Below are 27,096 nucleotides of genomic sequence, written 5' to 3'. Positions count from 1 at the left end.
CGGTTTTTTTTGTGTTGTAGATATTTTTCAGATAACAAATTGACACTAAACAATTTATAAAGAAAAAAAGTTTAACAGAGAATTTTAAGTTCTTTAAGACCAGAGAAAAATTTATTCATAAATTATATTAAGGTCTTTGATTTTCAAAGTAAAAAGGCATTTCTAACCAACTGGTAGTAGTTGTACAAAGTATGAAACAGAGTATATGTGAATAATCAGATATCTGTACCAAAAAATAAAAAAAAAAAAGGTTTGTTAATCAAGGACTACATCAAAGTACCAGCCTATCTCAAATTTTGTTTATGTATGTAATAATGAAATTCTCCAGGAGTGGGATTATTTTTTAGCTACATATTTAAGAGTGAAGAATAGCACTTTATTATTATTTGATGACAACAAGGTTGTAATATCTGATTATAAGGATTCTCAACAATGAGCAATCTTAAAATTTGTTATACTGGGAAGAAATACAATCTTAGTATTCTCCATGAAAAGCAGTCATTGCTTTTAAAGGAATAATGCTGGATCCCTTCTGATTAATAATATAAATAATGGAACAGTAGCTGTATGAATAAGCTAATTAATTATTATTCATCATTACTATTATTTGAAGCACATGGTGAAAGAGTAATAAACTGACTCTAGCTAAATCATTTCAACTTTTTAACCATTTAATTTTTTGCATCAATAAAAATTTAATTGAAGCATGTTCATAAAATTTAATTGATTTATTTAATTTTTTTGTTATGGTAGGACCCTAATAAATAAGTATTTGAGCATATGTGAAACATATTTAAATGAATATGCAGCCAGTTCATGTTTAATTATTGTTATTTAAAAATCCATCAGAAGTGTAGTACACTTTTTGTGTAACAAATTTTTACATTGATATCAAGCATAGTTGTTTGATTAAGGTGCTTAACAATATTGTTTAATCTTGAGAATGAAATCAATTTTATTATAATGTAAAAATTTATCATCTAAGAAAATGCTGAAAATTTTATACAATAAGCAACAATAATAATATTTTAATTATCATTACTGAATAAAATTCAATCATTAGCAGCAATTAGTCTACCTGAGAAACAAACTTTAAAAATTTATTCATGTTTTAAATTAGATACTCACAAATTAGCTAGTGAGTTTTTGGAGCTGCTTATAAAGAAGAATTTTTAAATTCTGTTTACTATGTTCCAATATAGATGCAATAGTATAATCTGCAATGAGAATAACACAATGAATGGTCTGAATTTTTGAGGAAGATAATTTTTAAAAGAGCAGTGGGTGAATGCTCTTCTTGAGGCACCTGCTTTCTATATTTTGACAAGAGAAATATAATTTTTATGGGGTTTTCTGTAGAATAATAATTTGAATTTAACAGTCTGTAACTTCTGCTTTTACTATTTTTTTTTATTGGTAGGAAATGAGGAACTAAACTATGCTTTAGTGTGGTTGCAAAAATTACGTTACAGATTTTTTATTCGTATCTTTTATTATATTTTCCAAAAATTGGGAAATAACTGTGTCAGTAGAACATTTTTTTTCTAAATCATGATGATTGTTAGTTATATATTATGTTTTTCAAGAAAATATAAAAATCTACTATGTGTAATTTTTTATTTAATTACAAAACATAGATAACAGTGAAATACAGAGATAGTGAAATTTTAAATCATTATGGAGAGTATATGAATGATTTTTAACAACTGAGATATACTACATTAATAAATGTTAGTAATCAAATTCATAACTTAGTCAATAAAATTACATATAATATCTTAAGAATGGGCTAACAATATCAATACCAAGTGAATAATATTTATGTTTTACGTCAAAAATACAATGTGATCAAAATTATTCAATTCTTGTGGCAGAGGAATTTAATAATTAAATTATTATTAATTTAATGTTAATTAAATTTAAACTTGACAAAACCAACTTAAATTTAATTAACATTTTTACTGGAAATACTACAAAAGAATTTTTTTAAGCCCACTTCTAATAACTTATTGAGTAAAATTTATTGTAATCTTCCATATAATCTTGTTAGTTATAAAAAAATTCATTTTGAAAATTTCATGTAGGTTTCTTAGTTTTGAAATATAGGTTTTTAAAAGGAGATTGCAAAATGTGTGATCAAATAGAAGAAAACAAATTTATAACAATTCCTTACTGATTTAGTAAAAGTTTAAATTGCATAAAAATAGAATTTAATAATAAATTATAACATAAATATTTTATTATTGTAATGTCAAGTAATAAAATAGTATAGTTTTAGTATAAATATTTTATTATTTTAATGTCAAGTAACAAAATAGTAAAGTTTTAGCAAATATATTTCATTAATTGTTTGTTAAATTGTAAAAATGTAAATTACCTTTTTTTATTAAAATTTAACAAAATAATTATTGTAGATACATCAGTAAATAAGTAATTTTTTGAGCACTCATTGGTATGTACATAAACATACATTGATGATTTGCTGGTAGATTACTTGAAAGGAAGAGCTACAAAATAAAGCAGAATTTTGTCAATAGTTTACACTCTACTGTTTATTACTATGGTTAGTACGCAAACATATTTGAACATAATACAGTGCAGCAAATAAAAACAAATACAATGCCAGAGAGACAAATAAAACATTTACTGTGTATAGGATAAGATTAATATCTTTGAAGAATTTCACTTTGATGAATATATAAAGAAGGATTTTTTAATATAGATTTATTTCTTATTTATGAGCATTCTAAATCAGCAGCACAATATATATGAAACAATCAATTTAATGGGCTCAATTTAATTTTACTCAGTAGTATTTCAAAACAAGGTGAGTTTTATTACTTATACTACTCATCAATTTAAATGAACTAAAAAATTATGAAAAATACAATGAATAATAAAAACAGATATAAAACAATAGTTTTAAGGAATAAGAATATTCAAATTAAACGATTCCAGAAAGAATAAAGTGAAGTTTATCACTATTATTCATTTTGGATGTTTGAAATAAACACAGGCACTAACATGCCAGTTCACTGCATAAGCAATTAAGAAAGCTTACACTCAATTTTCAACTGTACAATAAAAACATGCTTTTATCAACAAGCTACCACTATTTCTCCTGCATCAAATTCAGAAGATATATTTACATACCAGTTATATGTAAATGTGAGGTATATTTGTATATGTATGAATGTCTTTATAATATTTTAAACAGTGGCATAAAACAAAAATATCTAACATTCAACCATTACTAATTCCAATGTTCTTTTTAAAATCTGCTATTTGTAAAACCACAGAATGCAAAATTTTTGCAGCATCATTTTGTGCTGGTGTGGTCAATCCCAAAATATGTCCGGCTTCTCGAACAAAGTATTCTACATCTGATACTTCTTCATTGTGTAACATTGATCGTCCTCCAGATAATGTTTTACGACCATGGCTATTGGTTGTAAGACATTTATTTGCTAGCTGTGATAATCTTGCACGTTCTGAACTGAAGGCTTCTTCAAGATCAAATAGTTCTAGTGGTGGAGGTGGCAGATCTCGAAATGATGGTGGGAATACCTTTAACAAAGAGATCAATCTATAAAAATTACAACTTTTAATGACCTTTATACAGTCATATTATTAATTAATATTAATGTTAAATATTGTAAATATATTTTTAAATGTTATTATGTTTCTATTACATAAAAAACAAAACATGATTAAAGAAGTAGAACATAATTACAAATCTTAACATCATGAAACTGTTTTTATTTATTCATTTTACATTGTAGTGTAACTACAGTGGTAATAAAAATGGAAGATGTATTTTTATCCATTAAAAATCTTCATAAAATATATCAGCAGTGATAAAAGTATTTACAAAAACATTAATATTAAATTTTCCGTAGAGTGATAGCATCTTGGCCTTTCATCTGTGGATCCCAGGTTCAAATCTGGTCAGGCGTCACATTTTTCATATGCTACAAAATTTCCATTTCATAATCCCATGCATAAGCTTCAAGTTTATATGATGAATTAATCATAGAAGGAAAAAAGTTTGAAAACTATCTATCTCTAAACAAATGTAATACACAGTTTTAGAAAGAAAATTTCACCTTGTCAGCGAAGGAAGTAATCAGATCTATAGGAGCTAATAGTCCCAAGCAAGAACATTACATCTAACTGATCTTTGTGATAGACTGAATGGCCAGCTTAATGTACTAGTGCTTGAACAAATGTTTCATATATTTCCTATTATGTTAAGAATTATGAATATTTTAAATGAGATAATGTACTCAAATTGAACATTTGTGAAATAATTACAAATTCCATAATTATTACTGACTATGTCATTATTTTTGCTTCTATTTATGACTAAATGTATCAAGTAGTATAGATTGAAAAATCTGACAGATGTCAAATATATGCAGACATACATAAAAATTACTACACTTTGGTAACATAAACTTGAGTAGTGGTAGAAACAGTCATAATTTGTATGTACTCTGTCTCAGAGATTTACTTTTGGATTAGGATTTTAAAAATACCTGCAACAAGTTGGTGTCAAATTCCAAGCTCTTAAATACATTGCTAAGATGGGTTCAAAAGATTGAATATTATTATTATCTTATTCTTGGATCATAAGAAAAATATGTCTCCATTGTATTAATTTATTTCAAAATTAATAAAATTTTGAAATTTAAAAATACTAAAATATTTTCCTTCTGCAGAATTTAAGTATTATAACATTATCAAAAATATTTTTTGACAATAAACACTTGAGTAGCATAGTAATTGTGATCATTTGTCATCACATCTAAATCTCAATCAATTATAATACATTTCCTCAACATTTTTCTTGCAACTAATCAGAATGCAGAAATATTAACCTCCTAGAATGTAGTATTATTTTACAGCTTTTTGATTGTGTTTTTGTGCTGATCGGTCATACAGTGATTTTTTCAAAGAATTATTTTGTTGTTTTAGTTCTGTCTGAATGGTCTTTTCAAATTTAAAATATTAAACAGGATTGATCACAGCTTCTACTATCTCACAGTACTATTTGAATGCTGATTCAATTGTAACCTTAATTTTGTGACACCTTGATCATGTGATTGTGTATCATTTTAGATAAAGTCAAAGGTTATTCTGGTTTTAGTTATAAAACTGAATAACCCTAACTGAATAACTGATCGATTGTTTGATTTCAAACAATCGATCAGTTATTTTGATCGATTGTTTGAAATATTTTGAGTTGACCTAAGAAAAATTTCAGAAGAAACATGTTTGGGTAGGGATCCAGCTTTTCTTGAAATGTACCAAAAAGATAACAAAATTTCATTTTTGAAATAAAAATTACCCTTTTTGAGTGAATTCTGAACTGCTTGCTCGATTTAATCATGTAAAGTGTAAATAACTTATTTTGATGTCCTTTGTAAAAAGATACCGAAAGGATGAGTAAAATATTTTTTTTTACATTAATGGCTGCTACCACTACTTATGGTATCATTTTGAACTGACTTAACTCCCAACTGAAAATGCACTGAAAAAAACATTAGCATGTGAGTTGGTAACAGATTCAAGACTGTTTGTTAATTCCTAAGCATTGACAAGCTATTATTTTAGATAAATGTATAGATATTGGCCTTTATAGAATCATCAGATTTTAAGTGCATCGAGAATCAGGTCATCAAAAATCAATGGGATATTTTGTGTATTAAACATGATACATTGAGTTCTGTAAAATGTGTTTACAAATCACATTAAATGAACTGATGCATTTAAAGATGATAAAGAATAGTACATAATATAACAACTGAAGCAGTAACAGAGATCCATTGGTACGTAGGACAAGACTTGAAGTAAGGATTACACATTTACACCATAGAAAATGAGTTCAATGAATGAATGAATGAATGAATGAATGTTAAAAACTGAAAAATTTATAACTGGATCTTATTGCAAATGATACATGATTTGATAATCATACATCATAACCAACAAGTTAATGTGTCAACTTGTTTTTTATAAAAAATTATTCGTAAGTTGCTTAAGAAGACTGATATAAAAATCCTGCTAAATGAGATGATGATACTTGTTTTACTATACCTCTAAATTTATTGTTTAATTCTCATTTCTTCATTTCCCCTAAGTTTTCATGACTACTGTTTTAATCGCTGTTAGTAATTCCCTACAATAATTTATTTTTTATTGTTATTATTATTTCCTACTTGAGTATATGTTAACATACGATTATGATATGATTCGTATTGTTAAATTTCCATTATATTATAAAGTTATTATTAAAAATATAAATTCTAATAATTCTAATCAAACTTAATAATTGGGCTAGCTTCTCATCTTATTTAACAATTTATATAAGTTGAAAAATGAGAGCTACAAAAACTGGTGGCTTTTGAGTAGAGCTTATGGATAGTTGTAGCTCCTGACAAACAACAAATGTAAAATGAGGTAGTTTTATATATATATATAAAACTTGATTTATTTTTAAAACTGATATAATCTTGATATTGGTATTTTATATCTGCAGTAATTATTAATTAAAATTAATGTAGTTAATACTATTACCAAAAGTTATACATTTTTTTAAACATAAAGTTATATGTTCAAATACATAGATTATATTACAAAGTATTAATTATTAAATTTTTTGTAAACCGTTTTTGAGTGTTTTCTTGTTTCCAGTTTACTTCAATAATCTTCTGCATTGTTCATTATTTTTACAATTAAAGGAATGAGAATTTAGATTTTATAAATAATAATAATAAGATCTCTAATGATAAAAAAGTGTATTCTTTTAAGTTACTGACAGCTGCCTGAAGTGGTGGTAGTGGAGTTTCAAACTGAGGTGGGATAAGTCTTAATGGTTCATGTTTCACGTTAAGTGCCTTGTAAGCATCCAACATAGCTGGTACAGCATCCATGTTGACAGAGTAAAGTTTTTGATCCAATAATTGTGTATAATCCATTGGTATATCTTCAAAGGATTCCTGAATGCAACCCCTGGGTTTCTCAGCCAATAGTCCAACATCAGGAACCATAGTGTAATCAACAATCTATGAAATAAAAATTTACATTAAAAATCATTAAGTTTACAAAAACAGATTATGATAAGAAATGCACACAAAAAATGTTAATAAATGATCAGTTAAATTAGTTTTTTAATTTTACATGTATAAAATGGATATTCTGACATCACCTAATTATTTGGAAAAATCTCATTAAATTATTTCTAAGTACACATGACTGCTAAGGCATATTGTGAAATGATGTAAATTCATTAAAAGATTTTATTAAAAATTGTTTAATGATTTAAATTTTTTTTTAAATTATCAAAAAGCACTGTTTTTTGTTTGCTTTGTGAAAACTTAAATCATAAAAAAATCAATGAATTGTTTTAAAAACACTATTCTATACAAGAAAAAGTGATTTTAATAGACCCATAATGAAATTTAAACTCAATTCATTCAGCTAAATCCAGTAATTTATTAAAAGTAATTATTTAACATTCTTTAGATTGTGTTATTCATGAGCATAAATTCTTAGACTCAAAACACAAATTAGCTGCAAATTGCTGCAACATCTCAACAGAGAGTGCTTCAACATTTTCACAAATCCTAACCTTCAGTTCATTAATGCTGTAAGGATGATGAGAGAACAACTGCTTTTTAAAAATCTCTATAGAAGGAAATCATATATCAATGATCTAGTAATCTTACAGGCTATATCATATTACTGTTCTAAAACATGATGTTTCTAAAATGTTCTTATTAAGCAGTACTTGATACTCTCATGCTGAAGCTGAGAAACAATTCTTATTCATTTCATTGCTGAGAAACATTTGAATAATGTTGCTGGATCATGCTGACGTGACTTCACTGATGATGGTTACTGTTACAACTTTGGAGCTATAATTCTTAAAAAAAAAAAAAATGGCTCTATAATTCCTTTTGATGACACTATACACAATACTGCCACTTTTTCATGGTACAATTTTAGTTGGCGTAAAGGCAAGGATCCGCTCCAGCATAACTATACAAGTTCAGTTTGTTATATAGCAATGAATGAGAAACTTATAACTGTCCTTTCGATTCAAATTATGGCTTTGCAATTAAAGAGAAAAAACATCTTTTTTTTTTCACAATATTTCATATTTCTGCTATGATTATCATAATTGATTTGAGTGTGATTTTCTGCCATTCCTAGCATTGTCACTCTAACATTTATAGTTGATGCATTTTGGAGTACTTCTATTCTCAAAACTACTTCTAGCTCTGAGTCTTTCTAAGTTAGGATTGTTGAACAAATAGAGAAGTTAAGCTCCTTCCACTCTCCATCATCAGGAGAGTAGGGGCTGACTAATAAAAATATGTTGAATGGAAGTACTCTGAAACGTGTCAGTTACAAATGTTACAGTAGCAATGCTAGGAATGGCAGAAAACAACACTCAAATAAAAAAAAAATCTTTTTCCGCACACCAATCAATGTGAAAGAAATTATTATAAAGTTTATTGAATCATTATAAATATTAAAAAACTGATGAAAATTTAATTAAATTAACTAAGTTTACTTAATTAAATCTTTCTTTTGAGAAATGAAGAAAAACAAAATTTACAGGTAGAAAAAGACACGTTTTACCTCTAGTTCTTCAGTATCAGATACATCTAAGTTAATAGTTGGTGAAGTTAAAAATGTAAAAATCATTTCACAGATTTTATCATTATCTTCCTTCTCCAAGTACTTATTGGCTAAAATATGTGCTGAACCCATTACAGCAATTTTTCCATTCAGTGATTGTCCTGTGAAGAAAGTATTTAATTTATTTACTTTTATGAATTAAATCTTGTTAAGTAAAACTGTTTTATTAAATAAAATTCCTCTGATGTGACATAGGAAATGGAGCTGTGCACTATCATGAAGTAAAACAACAGCCTATATGAACATCCTGTCCAATTTGTTTTGGATTGGACCTTAAAAACTTTCTTCACCATAAACTTATTTCACAATAAACTTCTTACAGTTATTGTGATTTCAGGTAACAAGAATTTTGTTAGAAAATTTTTCTTCAGTCTCAAAATACTGTGGCCATCATTCTTTTAGTTTGATAGTACCTGCCTGAGTTTTTTAAAGTAAATTCAGAGGGATAATGCTATTCTGAATTCCGGCACTAATTTCTAAGCGTTATCACTCATTATTATCACTATTATTACCATAAAAACAACACAATTATCAATCAAACTTAGTGACACTGTGTCCTGCTTGTAAAGAATTAATAGACTCTACACCTTACAGTTTGTAAGAACAGTAACAAGTTCCATGCTTAACTGGAGCTGCTTTATTAGCTCGTAACAATAGCACAATAATGAGATTATAGATTGAAAGTGAATACTGTGCAAACATTATGTCGTTACTGCTACTAAGATTATTGAAATCAGAATTGCTAGTTGCTGTTGTCGGTTAGAAGTAAATTTAGAAGTAATCCTCATAATCTGGTAAAATTAAATTAATCTTAACTGATTATTTTTATTTTTAAAACCCTTTGACTCGCTAACTGTTGTTACTCAAAAGTATTGATTGTTTACATGAAATACACTCATAATTATTTATGGAAACAAACTACAAGTATGAGTAACACACTGTGTTACTAGCCAGTTTACAAATTATCAGTGCTTGCTTTCTTATTTAATGTGACATAAACAATTATTCATTTTCAGAGGTGGAACTTTAATTTCTATTTCATGCTAATGAAATAGAAATAAACTAGCTCTGAGTTTACAATAAATCTCTTGTGCCAAAAACTTACTTGGTAGGTCTTCAATTAAAAATAAACTTTATAACTTGTACTCTGTGAATAGTAGAACTCACGTTTTCCTTCTATTTTATATAATGTAGTTGCTTAGGAATTCTGTGGAAGAGTTAATGATGAGTCTATGGAAAAGTGAATTAGTATTGATGAATGAATTACCTTATTATACCTTTATATAGATTAACACCTTAAATAAATTCAAAATTTAATAACCATCCTGAGAAGCCTTCAAAATTATACATTGCTTAAATCTGAGGTGGATATTCAGTATTTTCAAATGTAGTCCTTCTCTACACAATACATTCAGTTTGGCAATTATTCAAGGTGGTTGCAAAATGAAAATGTTTAAACCAACTAATAAAAAAACTGGTAGTAGAAGAAAACAGTAAAATGTTACTTCTTAAAATTGCTTTTCAAATAAAAAGTTAATTAAGGTCATTAAGAAAGAAAAACTATTCAGGTCTAATTAAAATAAATTTTTTTTTCAGAAATCATTTTTATAATATATCAATGATATAAAAGCAAGGCATGAAAAATATAGAAATGTTTTATCATCTTAGCAAATGGATTTTTTTATATAAAAACTAATTACACATAACGCTTTTTGATTTATGCCAAGATTAAAGACCTACAATATACAATATAATCCTACAATATACAATATACAATTGAAATCATTTTGTATTTACTCATATTTTCAAGGAACACACCCAACATCCAAAAGAATGATCAAATATCCAATGGTTGAGTTAAAACAAGTTTTTATCTTGCTTAGTCATTTATATTCTACATTATGTAAAATAAACTTAAAAAAGAAGAAAACCAACTTAAAAGAAAGGGAGCAATATGTAAAAAATAATACCTTTTTCAGTTTCTCTATAAAGGTTATGTTTTGAAGTTTGCCTAAATTAATAACTATCAAAAACAACTTATTGATAGATACTAAATTTATTGTTTACTTCAAAAAGTATAATTTAAGGACATTTGAAATGGAATTATTTCTAACATTTTAGGGAAGTTTTTTAAGTCTTGGATTATCAAATTGATGTTAAGGCATATATCATTTCACTATAAAAAACCCAGTATGAAGTAATGATATATTTAAATTATCTATGCAGAAAATTACATTTTCATTTGAAAAATTCATTTCAGCTGCCTGGAAAAATCTTAAAATGTATCAGAGGAACTTCCTCTAAGAAAAAAGACACATAAAATTGATCATTTTACAACAAAGAAGATTTTTTGTTTTCAAGAGTTAAATGAAACAAGTGAAATGGAAATATGTTTAAAGTAATTTTCTTAAAATGATGATAACAAATTCCAAATTTTGTGTACTGGAAGGTGCTAACAATATTGATGACAAAAAATTGATACAATGAGAAACAACATGAAATGTACAACAAATAAGAGAAGGAAAGTTATCCCTACACCAAGACTGACAACACAAGGGGTTTTTTTTTTAGATAATAGTGTTCTGGGGTGAAACAACTAATCAAACATGTAAAGGCTACGGTAAAATGGTTGGACAGCAGAATATACACTTCACAACTCATAATTTTAAACCAGCTATGATTCTAAACCAGCTTAGAATCTATGAAAGGTTGAATTACATCAGCCTTCTGTTTACTCATAAAATTGTAGAAGTGTTCAGTTTAATCTTTGCTATTTGAAGTAAGAAAATAAGAATCTTTTTTATTAAGTACACTATCCACATTTTAAAACTGCAGAGCTTTAAGTTTTTCTCCATTATAATATACATAAAGGAAATATAATATACATTATTATATACATATAATATACATTATTAAATCAAAGGAAAGATTTAATTAGAATAAGAGTGCTCACTTCTATTAATGTAAATTAATTTCAGTGTACAAAATATTCTTTTTATATATAACATGACTGACCTTGGCTATTATTATTATTATAAACTGATGGATGTGTTACAAATGCCATAATTGGCCTGTTGATAGGAAAAGCAACTGTTCCAGTTGTTAGAACAGCAGATGCTGGACTCACTACATTCAATGTAGCTCCATATGGATAAATAAAGCTCAGTGATCTGTAACTGAAAATATGATTTTGATCAGTATTATTTATTATATAACAACATATAAAGCATATGAAAAGACAAAATGGATAGAATTTTTTAAACATATTAAAAATTATTCACTTCTTACTTTCAAATTATGTGCAAATTAATAATTTTGTTTTATGCCAGTTACTGAATGACATTGAATCAAATTGTTTTTACATCAGTATCTGATATGGTTTACTTATCTGAAATTTTAATTTATGTTTCAATTATGTTTAATAAAATCACTTCTTTTGCTTCTGGAGAAGCAAGATCTCTGAAAAATGATTTATTATGAAGGAAAAAGGAACAGGCAGAGTTGAATAACTCTGGTTACATGGGGCTTCACCTATTATTTGGGAGGAATATTATTAATTAGCTCTTAAGTTTTATAACTTCATAGATTTCCTTCATCATAATTGTGACTAATTTTATTACGTATTCTTGCTTATCCCAGTGTTTGCTGATTTTCTTGAAAAGAATGATAACTGACATTGGTGGCTCCACATAAGCAATAGTTTATTTAATGGGACCAAAAATTTTCTACGCGATCAAGATCCAGGTTTTGTGGTTGCCAATATCAAATAATAAATTCTTGATCATTTAGCTAATTAATAACTGAATTCACCACTGTTTGAAAATTAATACTTGTTTTCTACTATGGTGTTATTTGTAGTATATTATCGTTTCAGTTTTAAAATATCTAAACACACATTTTAAATCATAATCCATCAATGAATTTTTTTTGCTTATTCTTACGTCTACCGACACTAACTTTTTTCTTCTAAAATTTTACACATTTCATAAGGTGATAACGCTTCCTTTGATATTAATAGGTGGTCAAGTGTTTGTTTAACTTGAGATGGTAATTTACACTTTCATCTAGGTATGGGTTTTAAACGTTTTTAAAATTACTTTTTTTCCTGGCATCATCGATCTAGAGCTAGGTTGCAAAAAGGAAAGTATGGGGAAAAAATTGGGTATGGTTTTTTTAAAAATTAAATCGTTTCTTGATGTTTCATGACTCAGGGATCCCGAAAAACAAAAAAAAAAACATGGGGGTAAATGTTTATACATATGTATGCACGAGTGGTGGGTTGTTTGAAGCTTAATAATCTTTGACTGGATAAACCAATTATGATGTAATTTGGCACAGAGACTCGTGTGGTAACTTGTTGGTAGAAGGTCTGGAGTTAATTTTCTCAAATTTTTGCAAATATAACCCACAGCTCAGTACATGCATACATCCTTATCTTACTATTCTAGCGAAGATAGTAATGGTTTCAGTTATTGGGCTGAACAAAACCTGCATTTCAGCGAGCTTGTTTACTGATTGCAACAATGTGATTCAGCAGGAAACCACTTCGTTCCACACTCTCTTTCGTAAACCTGGCATTAGATGTTTGTTATTCCTGGTAATTTCTGAACCACTTTTGGCAGTGACAATCTCACATAAAGTCATTTATTCACTATTTTTGTATATCTAATATACACATAAAAAAAAAAAAAAACAGACAAAAAAAAACAATAGATTATTTTGTTTATTTCATTTTTATGTTCAATATATACAAATTTTATGTATAAAAAACTTAAATTACATTGCCCACAAAATTTTTCTTAAGAATAACATCCTTCAGATGACCACCACTTTACTATAGTTAAGTCTGTTGTGTGGCTTACCTGTCACTATTTGTACCATTACCATAAAAATTAATTTCTAGCAGGATTATTGTTTTAACTCTTAAATTTTGTGGAGGCTAGTATTGAATATTTGACTTTCCAAATATTCCCATCAACAGTTCAGGTGACCTAGATGGCAAAGTGATATTTCTGTATGTGAAGTAACATGGCTAGGAAGAAATTGTATAAAACTGCCTTGGAACTTGTGTAATGTGGTTCATAGTTCCATTTTGTAAAAAAAAGTTTTCTTAATTTATGGGTTGATGAGTTCAGGAACTAAAAAGGGTATCTAGTATGAGATCATAACACAATATGGTTATGATCAACCTTGATCTTTCTCTATCATACAAATTCAATAATATCTAAGGAAGAAGTTGTGCACACAAAGCTTCAGAACTGTAAAGCAATTTCTCATAAAGAGAAACAAAAAAAAAATTTAACAAACAATTAACAGAAGTTTGGCTAACACTCTTGATAAATTAAAATGAGCCTCATTTCTCCCCAAGTTGTTTAGTTCTTAGTTTTTATTAATAAACCACAAGAACAATTGATAAAAATTTACACATTTTTTGTAGTCTTGTTCATGTAATGCATCTTGAATTTTGTGCATAGATCCTTTTGTAAAATCTGCCAAATGCTGGTATCAGACAGCCCGAGTGACATACTTTGGTGTGAATTCAGTTCAATGCCTTACTCTAATGTACAAAAATTGCTTACGTTTTTTTTTGTATTGTACAGACAATAGCTTCAAAATTTTGAACCAAGATTTTATTAGGAAGGATTGATGGAGCAGGAAAACTATGATGAATACCAAACTACCTTAAAAATCCACATTGAACAATCACAAATCTGTCACCATTTTTGTTAAAGGATTTCAGTGCAAAATAACATTGTGCTACAGTTGATGATTCCATTATTACTACAACATAGTATGCACTATTAAATAGAACAATAATACTGTTCAATAATGCTGAAATGTAACAATGAATTATCTGATTAAATGGTTGAAAGAAGGAATTAACTGGAAAAAAAGAAAAATAAGTACAATAAACATTATAAAGAAACACATATTAGTCCTGCGTATAAATTATCCAACTCATTGGTTGTCTGAATAAACTTTACAACAGTTAAAATTTTGACACTCAAATTATTATGCAACACCTCAAAATTGTATGACAAACCACTGTCAAAATATTTTATTAGTCGTAAGTATAAAGTACTTTACCCTCTTAACTATTAAATTTCAAAATAAAATCATGAAAATTTCTTTAATATTTGAGCTATTTTTGCCAACAAATAAGCACATTTTTTTATTAATGACAAACACCAGTTAATCCAGTCTGAAAGAGTTTTTGCCACCAACCTTTTATGGGGGTTTTAATAAAACTAAACACCATTAGAAAGTATCTTAGCTACTAAAGGGCCATTAAATTATGTTAAATCTTTAAGATAAAATTTGAGATACAGTACCCATGAGACCATACCACCCTATTTCCTTGACCAATTTTGACCAATCACCAACAACCAGAATTTGACGTAATCATCATAATTTCCCTTACAAAACACACTGTATGCAGTACAACTACATCTCTAAAGAAGTAAAACAAAAACTGCAAATACAAACAACTAAGTCTATAAATAATTATGAGAAAGTTGTTTTCCCAGAAGGTCTTTGTGAAACTACTAATAACTCTGTTCCTTCTTCAGTGTGGAATTTACTGGTGGCACAGTTGTTAATTGCACTCATTTTGAAGTGGCCAGGAAATCCATTTACTATGCAATCTAATAAATTTATTGGAAATCTAATGAAAAATCTAGGAAATCTAAAAAAATGTAGGAAATGTAATGAAAACTAAAGAAATGATTTCATTAGTACTCATAGTACTATATCATTTACTCATAGTATTCATGTACTCATAGTACTCGTAGTATCATTTGTTTTAGTGACGAGGCTACTCACCCATTTTTTTAACAACATCCTCAAAAAATGCAGAACAATTAAAAACACACCTATTGAGGAAAAAATGTAATGCTGACACATACAGAATGTATTAAAAAGTTGTCCTGGGATATTCATAACCTATTCTACTCGGATACTGCACAAATATGGTTCTGGGATCTATTTAATTCGATTTTTCAGGTTAGAAACCATAAGAAATCACTATTTCTGTCCCTTATTAATGTCCTAAAAATTTCAGTATGATCTCATTTAACTGGGTAGCTGAAATCCAAATGAAATCTTTCACTAGACATAATTCGCAAACAAAGCATTTTAGGATATATGTTTATATGAACTTTTTGCATTATTTTCATGAGTAGAATAAGGTATGAAAGTTTCTGGAGAACTTTGTGATGCACTCTGTATATCAGCAAACTGTATATCACAGAAAATGCTAATTTTTTCAGGAAAGATTACTGTGTTATTGTTTTTTAACTGTAAATATAATATTCAAGTTGATACAGCACACTGATATACACAGCAACCCAACAGCAAACAGATTAAACTGCAATGATTGCACTAAATAATGTAGTGAACAAATTGCATATCCATTCAAGCACATATACAAAGAATGCATACACGCATTATACAAAAAAATCAACTATTGTAAATTATCTCACAAAAATCAAACATGGACACAAAGATCCTAAGAACAACCTGTAAACTCTTTATATAACACATAAAGATCAACAAGATTCTGTCATGCATGAAGAGTATTACATTTACAAATACCCTTAATTTGAAGGAAAAAAACATGTTAAAAAAGTAGGTAAAATATATTTATAATTAATGAATTTGTTATCATAGCTGATACCAATAACAATAATAATTTTTTTTTTTTTTTTTGCGGAGTGAGATGGAAATGCCTTTACGCATGGAGTGTTGGGTTCCCATTGATTGTATTATCCAATCACCATCTGCAGACTACCAACTAAAACCACCCCCCTTTCTACCAGGACTCGACCCGGAACTGTTTAACACATTACTTTTGGCCAAGTCCTCCTATACTAGCCTGAGAAGGTGCTACCTAGTTTTCAGGACCATCCAGGTCACTTCTTTTGGTCTTGAGAATGTTGCTGATGAATCAGGCTACACCCTCCCAGCTGCTCAGGTTACAGGGCATCATTGCAACCACGTTGTGGGGGCTCAGTGCTCTGAGATCTGTCTCTAGTGTCCCTCGATCTGCATAATCATGTAGTTTTACTTTCACTTACTAAGTATAACTAACTTACTATTAATTTCTTACAAAAATCTAGCTGTAACTTTGGTTTTACCCATTTTAAACATCCTAATTGTTGAGTATTAAAACCATCATTGAAGTATTGAATGTACAAAATGAAAAGTGTTTCATAACCTTTAAAAATTTGAATTTTCATTGAATCAATGAATCGATCCACTCTTAAGTTTTAAAATTCAATTTTTAATAGACATATTCAGATCCAAATAATCTTCTTTACTAATATAAAATATCTATTTATAATTTTAGACATAACAGTTTATAGTCTGTAAAATACTTGCCTGTTATTTTCTTTAAATTCTTTTCCAAGCGCAGATAAGACTGTTTTATTGACATTAGCATTAATAATAAAACATTCTTTAGGATGGAAATATTTATAATAATGTGTCCGAACCACGCAATCTAAAAATAACAGATCCAAAAATCATTTTAGTTATAATATTTTAGTGAGGCTATATTTAATTAATGCATATGATAAGAACCTTCTATATATTTATGAATTTGTAGCGAAGAATTCCAACACAGATTTATGAAAAATGGCAAATTTTGATAACTCTTTGTTCAGTCTCATCATGGTTATGAAATTATTATCATCAGTTCTTGTCTACTCATTGTCAATTTTTGTTCAGGAATAGACAGTGACTGAACAAAGAATAAGAAAAAATGTAATCGATCTGAATGATATTCTGAAAGTCTAGATGATACCTTGTTCAGTTTGTTGATTTGAAGCAAATAAAAATGGTAGGTCACATATTTTAAATAAGAAGTGGATCAGTTAGAGCCACATATAGCAGGAATTACTGAGATGAGATGGAAAAATGGATTCCTGTTACTTTGATTGAGTAATAGTAGGATAATTAGCACAAAATCAAAATATGAAAATATAAGAGTAACAATTAATTTGAAAATTGAGGAAAGAGTTTGTTACTATAAGGAACACATTAAAAGAATTACTTCAGTAATTACATTCAAAGTTCAAACCTATCACACTGTGCAGATTTATTTGTCAATCTCTCAGTAGAGGATGAAAAAAGATCTATGAAGAAACTTATGAAGTAATCGAATATTTAATAAATGATAATTTAATAGTAATGGGAAACTGAAATACCACAACAGGAGAAGAATGAGAACTTGGAATAGTTACAGACTATGGAGGTGGGTCAAAAAAATGAAAGAGACACCAGGGTTTTACAATTTTACACAAAATTCTAACTAGTGATACAAAGATCTTATTTAAAAAAAAAAAACAAGAAGAAGATACCTACGCATGGGTGAGACCAAGAGAGTCAGGAAGATATCAAATAAATTATGTAATGTTTAGGTAGAGATTTCATTATTTAGATTTTGGAAAAAAGTCAGAACTACTTAAACATGATCCTTAGAGATCAGTTCAAAAGAAGAAAGAAAAAAAATTGTTTACATGCATAAATAAAATACATATTAAAAGAAAGGGACCCAAGCAAGCAGCGTAGAGGATTTCCACACTGTTGATAAATAAAAAAGCCGACAACATAGTTATAGGACTTTCCTGTCACGCAGTTTTTTTTTGATGCACGGCTTACACACACAACTTAATTTAAAATATTTATCATTTTATTTAAATATAAATTCTTTGTTTATTTTAATCAATGATTCTGACTAAGTGCACGCGCATATTGTATTTCATGTGGGTGTGTGTATGTGTGTGTGTGTGTGGTGGTACTAGTGGCCACTTTAAATACTTTTTTATACTTTAAATAAAATTAATTTATTTAATTCTACCAGTCACCTGTGACGTCACAAGATAGCAGATGACTACAGCAGCTGTACATCAGTGCTACACTAGTGCTCCTTGAGGTGAGAGGGGTCCTAATGACACAGTATACCCGCTTAGCCACTAGTTTATTTAGAGCATTTTTTTGGGTGGGGGTATGATTTTGTAACACATTTTTTGGAAATATTATTTTTAATTGTTAAAAAATTTGCCTAAGAAAAATAAGACCTTATTAGGTGAAATCTCGAGATACTGAGGGTGACCTCGCTCTACAGCCTTACCTCCTTGAACTTTCTTGGGAGAAAATTTAATGGCAACAACGTCACATATATAGAAGTAATCTGACCAAGTTTGGTTGAAATTGGTAGAGTAGTTCTGAAGATATAAGGTGATTAAGGGTGCGACACCAAACACATATACATGAACATCTAGAAAATTTCCAACCGGTTTTTTGGGTTCCTTAGATGTGAAAACATAAAGATGTGGTAAAAACTGCATAAGCTCAAATTGGACCGATTACAACACTTTCCCTTCTAAAGCTATAGCTCTGCTATTGAGCTAGAAGGGAAAGTAAAAATGAAATTGTCACACATAAATTAGAATCTGATAGTGTGTCTAATAAATCAACAAAAAGTAAATAATTTGTCTGTTTTTGTCATATCTTTACCTACGCTACTACTCATTCACTGAGCTAATTAAAATAAGAATCAAAATATTATCATGAAGAATGTGATTGGGAGTATCATCAGATGACATGAGAAATACATTTGTAAGTTGTGTATTCCAAACAACTCAGACAACATTTTCCCAGTGACAATTTTATACTATTGTTCCCCATGACAAAACTGTTTTTCATATATTGTGGTTTGTTTACAATACCAAACATTCATCTTGTCTTTCTGAAATTGCTTTCAATTGACATTCTCAATGAACGTATAAAACAGAAACAACCATATTACCGTTATCTATGAAGATTAATATTGTAAAATATTTCAATTTCTTTTGTTCAACATGGTATAAATAATTAAGTAAATTTGATAACTTCTCTAATTAGTAATAATAATCACAACATTTTACATAATTTGTTGGATGTGTAATGAACAATAATTACAAATATTCATTACACTCATTAAAAAGATACATTATTTTTTTTTTAAATTGAGTTAACCAGTTATAGTTGGTAACATTAAAAATTTAAATGTTGTCAAGTTAGGTGTTTGCATTACCTTTTAACATACTCAATTTATTCATTAGACATGTATCACTTCATATTAATATTTATTAAATCAGTTTGAATGTGTTGCTTGTAAAACGTTATATAAATAACTTAAATGTTATTTTTATAGTAGAATAGTTTGTGTTGAATGACAATAACCTAAAGAAAGTATTGCAATTGTTTCTTGGGAGAGATTAGAACTCCCAGATTAAAATAAAAAAAATTTTTAAATAAATTTTTGTTCACTACCATCTTTTTCTTTAAATTTATTCTTATAGTTTCTCATACTTCTAATTTTTTTTATTTTAATTAATCAATTTATTTAAAAAATGTGTTGTGACTTGTTCTTTTTTTCTACATAGCTATCACTGCAGTAACAAAAACTTAAAATTCTCTTGACTTGTAATTCAAAAGTTCAATAACTGCAATAAATATTTAAAAAATATTATTTAAGATAAAATAATAACAATCAATGCCATTAAAAGATTTTCAGAGTCATGTAAAATTAACAACTGAAAACAATAGAGATAAATCAGATGTAGCTCATGTTTATTATTCTAAAAGACTTAATCATTATAAAACGCATAATTTAAAATAATAAAATGTCATCACAGTTGAATTATTTCATTATTTAACTCATTGTAGAAACTTTGTACACTTCTGTTTCAATATGTCACTTTAATCAAAGATTATTATTAATTTATTTAAATCAATTTTTTTTTTGTAGTCCATTTCTTCTATGTACGCAAAATCTAGCTAATTGTATAATATAAAACTTATTGAGCCACTCCACAAAGTACAGAATCAAAGAACATCCTTACATAATTTTTTTCACATTAAAGCGCTTTTGGACATAAGCCCATCTTCAAATAATGTTTTATTTTTTATTAAATTTTTTTACTTTTTTACATTTATACATAAATAAGATAATACGTTAAAATTTATAGAACAAATTTGTTCAGTCAATAAAAAATTGTATTTTTTAAATTTAAAACGTTATATATTAAAATTTGTTAATACAGTACTGTATTCAAATATTTTAATAAAAAAAAAACCATTACTGAAGATGGGCTGCTCAAAAGCACTTAAATGTGAAAAAAGTAAGGTAAGAATATTACATCTATATTTATATAATCATTTTATACATTATGCATTATATTTTATACTACATTATATTTTATAAGCATTTCACTGATAATTTGCTATGTAATACAATGAAGGGTGCTCCACACTTTTGTTACCCATGGTATAAACTGTAAAGGAATTTTGTTAATAAATTCATTATGCATTATTAAAATTAAATATAACTGAGAGATGTAATAAATAAATATTCACATAAAAATACATTCACTATCATGAATAGAAAACAGATTTATAGATCATCATTAACAATATAAATTGTTATTTGAATTTAATTAGAAAGTTTATTATAAACATTTATTCTTGATTTAATATGAAAGTGAAATAATTTTTTTTTTTAGTGCATCTTTAAACATATTTATGTTGGAAAATTTTTGTAAACAATTTATACTTTAATTCAATAAATTCCAAGTAGTAAAATTTCAGTACTTTTTTTGTAATTTTTTTCAGTAGTTAAATAAAAAAATCATATTTAAAAAAATATATATTTTTACTTATTAGTCTCAATTAAACTAAAAAAAAATTACTGTCACAATTAGACAGTGTATTATTATGAAACTTCTCAGACACAATCTCAGGGAAATGTGTTAATTTTACACTTTTAAACAAATTTTACAAATGATTATATATCTACACAACTATGTGGATTTCTTCTGAAATGTAATGATATAGCAAAATGAATAACTGACTCAAAAAATGTTTGTGCATAAATCTAAGAGCAGTGATTCACAGACACTAGTTGACAGCTGTTCATAGATAAACCATCTTCACATTATAGGCTATTCATTTTCTTTTGTAACAGAAAGCACAGTTAACTGGCACTCTGCATGGAAGTCTTTCGTATACAAACGTATGAAAACTGTACGCCGGAAGAGCAAGTTCAGTGATAAGATGTTTGCTCTCAGAAGGTGTGAAATCAGCGTAAATTTATTCAAGAATGTTGAAACAATATGATGAAAAGTGTTTAAACCGCAGTAACCTGAACAGTTTAACGCGGACAGGACAAGTGTGACAGATCTCCATCGCTCTGGAAGACTAGTTGAAGTTTCGATTAGCGCGCTGCAAAATCGCTAAATGATTTTATTTGTGAAGATAGGCAAGTCGAAATTTCCCTAATTGCTAGTTTGTATAATATTAGTGTTGGAACCACGCATTTAATCATTCATGACGTGCTGAATTATCGCATAACTAGTTTGAGATGGGTTCCAAGACAGTTAACTCAAGCCCATAAAGACAACTGGATTCGCATTTGCTCTAAGTTCAAAGAACGGATTGAGGCGGAAGATAATGACTTTCTACCAGCGTGGATACAGAATTTCGAGCCTGAATCCGAACGGCAAGGTCTTAAATGGCAATATCCGAATTCGCCAACCAAAAAAAATCAAAACTCACGCATAAGCAGGTAAAGTGATGTTGACGGTCGTCAGGGACTCTCAAGGTCCAATTTTTAGTGACTGTTTAGAGAAAAACTTTTCTCTAAAAGTAAAAAAAGAAAAAAAGTACTATTCTAAAATGCTCCAACAGAAAGTGAGACCCACGATAAGTCGAAAAGGTCAGGGCGCTCTCTCAAAAGATGTGATTCTTTCGCATGACAACGCGCGTTCCCCTTTCACTCAGAGAACGGGAGAAACGCTCGAGAAGTAGGGTTTGGTGGTGTAGCCATACTCTCTTTACAGCCCAGATGTCGTCCTGTCCAATTTTCAATTGTTCGTCCCGCTCAAAAATCTTTTACCCGGCAAGAAGTTCTACACAAAGAAGCGGTCAAAAAACGGTACACGAGGGGTTCAAATAACAAAGTAAAGACTTCTACGCTGCAGGAATCAGAAAGCTTACAGAACGGTAGGGCAAGTGTTTGAATGATGCTGGAGGCTGTTGAAAATTAATGTAAGTTTCATTGTCACTGAATAAATACTTTTTTCTCTACATCAATCTGTCAACAAGGCAGATTGACGTCAATAATTAACATTGAATGTACCTTTTACACGTATGTATAAAATATATGTGTATTATAGTTTATTATTACTTTTAATGTTTATGTATATTACTTATTTTATATATATATATATATATATATATATATGTGTGTGTGTGTGTGTGTGCACAAGAATAATTTTCTGTGGCTCAAGTAGTAACTTACCATTATTTATCATTATGCCATACTCTTCCAGTAAAAAATTAATATTTGTTTGAAACACTTTCTCTCCACCTTCAGCAAGTAAAACTAATATACTTCCTCCTAATTCTAAATACTTTTTTAAAACATTGAATTCATTTTCTGTAAACTTTTCCTGAGAACCAGCAAGTACAAAAACAGAGACACCCACAAGTACTTCCATAGATATCTCATCATTATTTCTGTAACATGAAAACATAATGATATGGATTAAACCAGTTAAACTAGATTTGATTTAATGTGTTTAAATATTTTTTCAAGATTGCATTACCCCATTTAAGAATCTAAACTCAATTATAGGATATAGTCTTGTCCAGTCTGAAGGAGAATAATTAGTTAGCTGTCACAGCAGCTAACTGACAGTGATGTACCCACACCAGTGGGTGCAAACTAACCACAAATTAAATAGTTTTTATAAAGCAAAAAAAATCTTGACCCACTTTTAAAAGCTACTTGAAATATACTTCCAAATCTTTAAGATTATAAACCAGTTTCTTCCTCAGTGATATTGCTGTTGATTTGAACTAGAGCTCAGTACTGGATAATAATATATAAAACAAATCTTTTGGAAACTTATTTCTAGGTACTTAAAAGTAAATTATGATTTTATTGCTTTATGAAAGTGTAAATATTATTTTGTCATACTGATTTATAAAATTAGGTAATTTTAAGTAGAATTTAATACATTTAATTATTAACAGTAATGTATTGTTTGCATTTTAATCACCTAATTTAAGCCTATCACCACTGAGCCATCTTACAGTTTTAAGCTGACAAAAATTGAGGTACTATCCTTTGTAAAATGTAAAGTTCAACCCTTTTACTTTTCAGAGTAAGGAAAGAATTCAATAGATATTGTTAAAACACAATAAAAGTCAAAAAAGGATCCATGGAAAATGGCTAGTAACTTCTGAATGGCAAAGAAGTATAGCACTTACCCAAAGAGATAATAATAATAAAAAAAAGATTATAAATGAAGTATCAAAAACCCTGTGTTTTTTCATATAAAAACTATAGACTAATGCATTATGATGGATATTGTAATAACTGATTGAACTTAATTTATTAACCAAATGCTGAATAAACTTTATCTTAGGTAATAAATAATGCAGAGTTCTAAGGTTCAAATCCTAATAAAGGCAGTAACTTTTATATGGATACTACTTTTAATGTTTATGTATATTACTTATTTTATATATATAATGTGCATGTGTGTGTGTGCGCGCGCGCGTGTGTGAATATTAGATTGTGGAAATCAGTGTTCTTTGGTGGCTTCAATTAACCAAACATCTCAGGAATGGTTGACTTGAGACTGTACAAGACTACACTTCATTTATATTCATATATATCATCCTCTGAAGTAATACCTTATGGTGGTTTCAGAGGCTAAATAGAAAAAAAAAGTAAGTAAAGCAGAAGACCTATTTTTATTTTTATTCTCAACCTACTAGTAAGAAAAGTTTTAGCCTCTTATTTTTTACTTTTTTACATAGGAGAAGGAAAAGTATATTGCTGAATATAGATAAAAGATAAAAACATGCTACTCTGAACATTTCTTGTCTCAACACAGCCTTATTTAAAATTTTCTGAAACTTAAAATCTAGTGCATTAGGAATTTCAGAAAGATCTATTTAGAAACAGAAGGGTACGTTTTTACCTTCTAACTGTTTGAACCCCCCACATGACAAGTATATGAAGGTGGTGTAAACTGCTTGCAAGAGTACTCCTGGAGTGGAAAGGTTATTTCTGGTGATTGGTGATGAGTTTTTGTGTAGTTGAATTGTTTTTGAGTATTTGGGAAAGTCTGGAACATTTTCTGTTTGTTAGAAAATTAATTATATTGTTTTTTTGTTCGTGTATATTTAGAATGTAGTTGGAGAAGCTAATACGGTCCACCAGTTTAGATGCGTGAACATTGGCGGAAATTTATAGACAGCTGGCTTCCTAACAGCTATTGGTAGGAATTGGAGGTAAGACTTCCTGCCAGAGAGAATTAACCAATCTATCTCTGTGACAGAATTTTTTTTCAAAGGGCTGTGCTAATTATAAGGGGGATATTCCATTCCCGACTAATTCCTTTATTCTTTCTATCCCACCTTAGTCTTTCAGGATCTGCCCAAACCGGACCCCCAACTCTTTTCCCACTCACCAAATTTCTGACCACGGATTTGGGGAATACATTCCCCTAAGTTGTCGGTAAGGAGGTGGCCTGCCAGACAGTGAGTGAGATCCTGCAACAATTGGAGGAGGGTGCTAAGGATGAAGATGTAGATAAGATGGTGGCGGCCAGATGGAAATCTGACTGGTTTATTAGAACTACTGGGCTGAAAGAATCGATATTCCTTGATAGGGACAGGGACTTGGAGGTTATTATAGATCTATCGAAACTGAAGTCTAGATTCTCTGAATCTATTTATAAGGTGGCTCTGAGAATCAGCGATCTCGCCATGTAAGGTAAGGTTAAAATGGCAATTGACAGCCTGTAGTGAGGCCGCCACGCTCCCCCGTGGTGATGATTTGGAAGATTAAATATACCGCATCTTCGGAAGTGCATTGCCCTTAAATCGAATGCCCGAAGTAAGCGGCTAAAAATCAGAAATATTGACGCCCTCGGCTCTAAAGAGAAGGTCGCTCAGGCATTGAAGGTGACTGTGGAAGGGAAGAGGATCTGGAGTAGGCAATCAAATTGAGACCGGCGCACTGGAACACGTAGGTGGCCTCGGTGATAATCGGAGGCGCCGAGGCCGAAAATCTTCTACAGAAAGGGCGCATACGCGTAGGCATAGTCAGTCTCCTGCAGGGTGACTCCGGATAAAGAGCTAGAACGTTGATATCGCTGTTGGGACCTGGGGCAAAAAGCTTCCAAATGTCCGGATCCCGGTAAATCTAGAAATTGCTTCAATTGTGGCAAAAGGGCTTCTGCAATTCGGGATGCAGGGAGCCTTCAACTTGTAGAAGGTGTGGTGCGGAGGGCTACAGACAAGGTAGTCCATTGTGTAAGAAATATGAATCTTATTACTTAATACGAACAGAAGCCTTTGATTTTCTATGGGCCACGGCAAGGGAAGGTGGATGCGATCTTTTGCTGGTCACAGAATCCAACTGGGGAACGATGCGTGGTAAGAGATGGTACAAGGACACGGATTGCACGTGTGCGACTGCGTTGGTGTCCGGATAAACTTATATCAGTAGTAGTGGTTGTGGCAGGAGTTTCGTCTGGGTGGTAGCGGAAGAGACTACCTTTTTTAACTGTTACATTTCGCTGAATATCCCATTGAGATTATTCTTGGACGTGCTTGAAGATCTGATCGTGGCGATAAGGAGTTGTGGCGACCGGGTAGTGGTGTCTGGGGACTTCAGTGATAAGAATCTGAAGATTGACTGCGAAAGATCGAACATCAGAGGCAGATACCTGGCATGCGATGGCTTCCCTGGGTCTGGTGAGTGTTAATGAGTTTGGTGTGCACATGTTCCATCACGGAGGCCATACACTTTTGACCTGAGGTTTGTCAGGGAGGCATATTTGAAGGGAGTAGAATGGAGAGTACTAAATGTGGAGACGTTCAGCGATCATAGATGTGTGGAGGTGATCGTTGGGTGTCCGGAGTTTTCCGGAGTGAGACTCTGTTGTCCTGGAGTGTGAGGCCGGAATTGATACCCCGATTGTAGGAAGTTTTTGTGAAGAAAGTTGGAGGTCTGGATGGAATGGAGCCGGAGAGGTTGATGATGGACTACTGCAGGAAAGTACTACGTGGACGGGATAAGAGTACGAGGTATGAACCGGTTTACTGGTGAACTCCACAAATTGCAGATATTCGGAAGAGATGTGTCCAACTACGTAGGATTCTGACGCGACAGGAAGCGACGGTGATTGAGAGCACGACAGAACTGCTTAAACAAACAATTAAGAAAGGCCATTACTAAATCAAAAATGGCTAAGTGGAAGTAGATATGCGCCAACCTCGAACTGGATCGTTTTAGTGTCATGTTTAAAATAGTGAGGGATA

At 29.7% G+C, this 27,096-nt stretch overlaps 1 protein-coding gene across 2 annotated transcripts in view; it reads right to left on the bottom strand.

Annotated features, from left to right (window-relative positions):
• Nucleotides 1–1,541: 1,541 nt before the first annotated feature.
• The window catches only part of IFT52 (intraflagellar transport 52), a 33,078-nt gene continuing 7,523 nt past the window's right edge, over nucleotides 1,542–27,096 (bottom strand). Inside the window, exons 3-8 of one of the 2 annotated variants that reach the window (XM_075354447.1) lie at nucleotides 23,054–23,271; nucleotides 17,089–17,209; nucleotides 11,725–11,879; nucleotides 8,650–8,810; nucleotides 6,822–7,067; nucleotides 1,542–3,567 (exon numbers count right to left, since the gene is read on the bottom strand). In XM_075354447.1, the coding sequence (XP_075210562.1) occupies nucleotides 3,244–3,567; nucleotides 6,822–7,067; nucleotides 8,650–8,810; nucleotides 11,725–11,879; nucleotides 17,089–17,209; nucleotides 23,054–23,271 (1,225 nt within the window). In that variant the 3' untranslated portion in view covers nucleotides 1,542–3,243. Of the gene's footprint in view, nucleotides 3,568–6,821; nucleotides 7,068–8,649; nucleotides 8,811–11,724; nucleotides 11,886–17,088; nucleotides 17,210–23,053; nucleotides 23,272–27,096 lie in introns of both variants that reach the window. The other variant, XM_075354441.1, reaches the window with a different exon arrangement.

The sequence above is a fragment of the Lycorma delicatula genome, chromosome 1, assembly GCF_047948215.1.
Source record: "Lycorma delicatula isolate Av1 chromosome 1, ASM4794821v1, whole genome shotgun sequence".
NCBI classification, from domain to species: Eukaryota; Metazoa; Arthropoda; class Insecta; order Hemiptera; family Fulgoridae; genus Lycorma; species Lycorma delicatula.
This window is presented reverse-complemented; position numbering and strand designations above follow the sequence as displayed.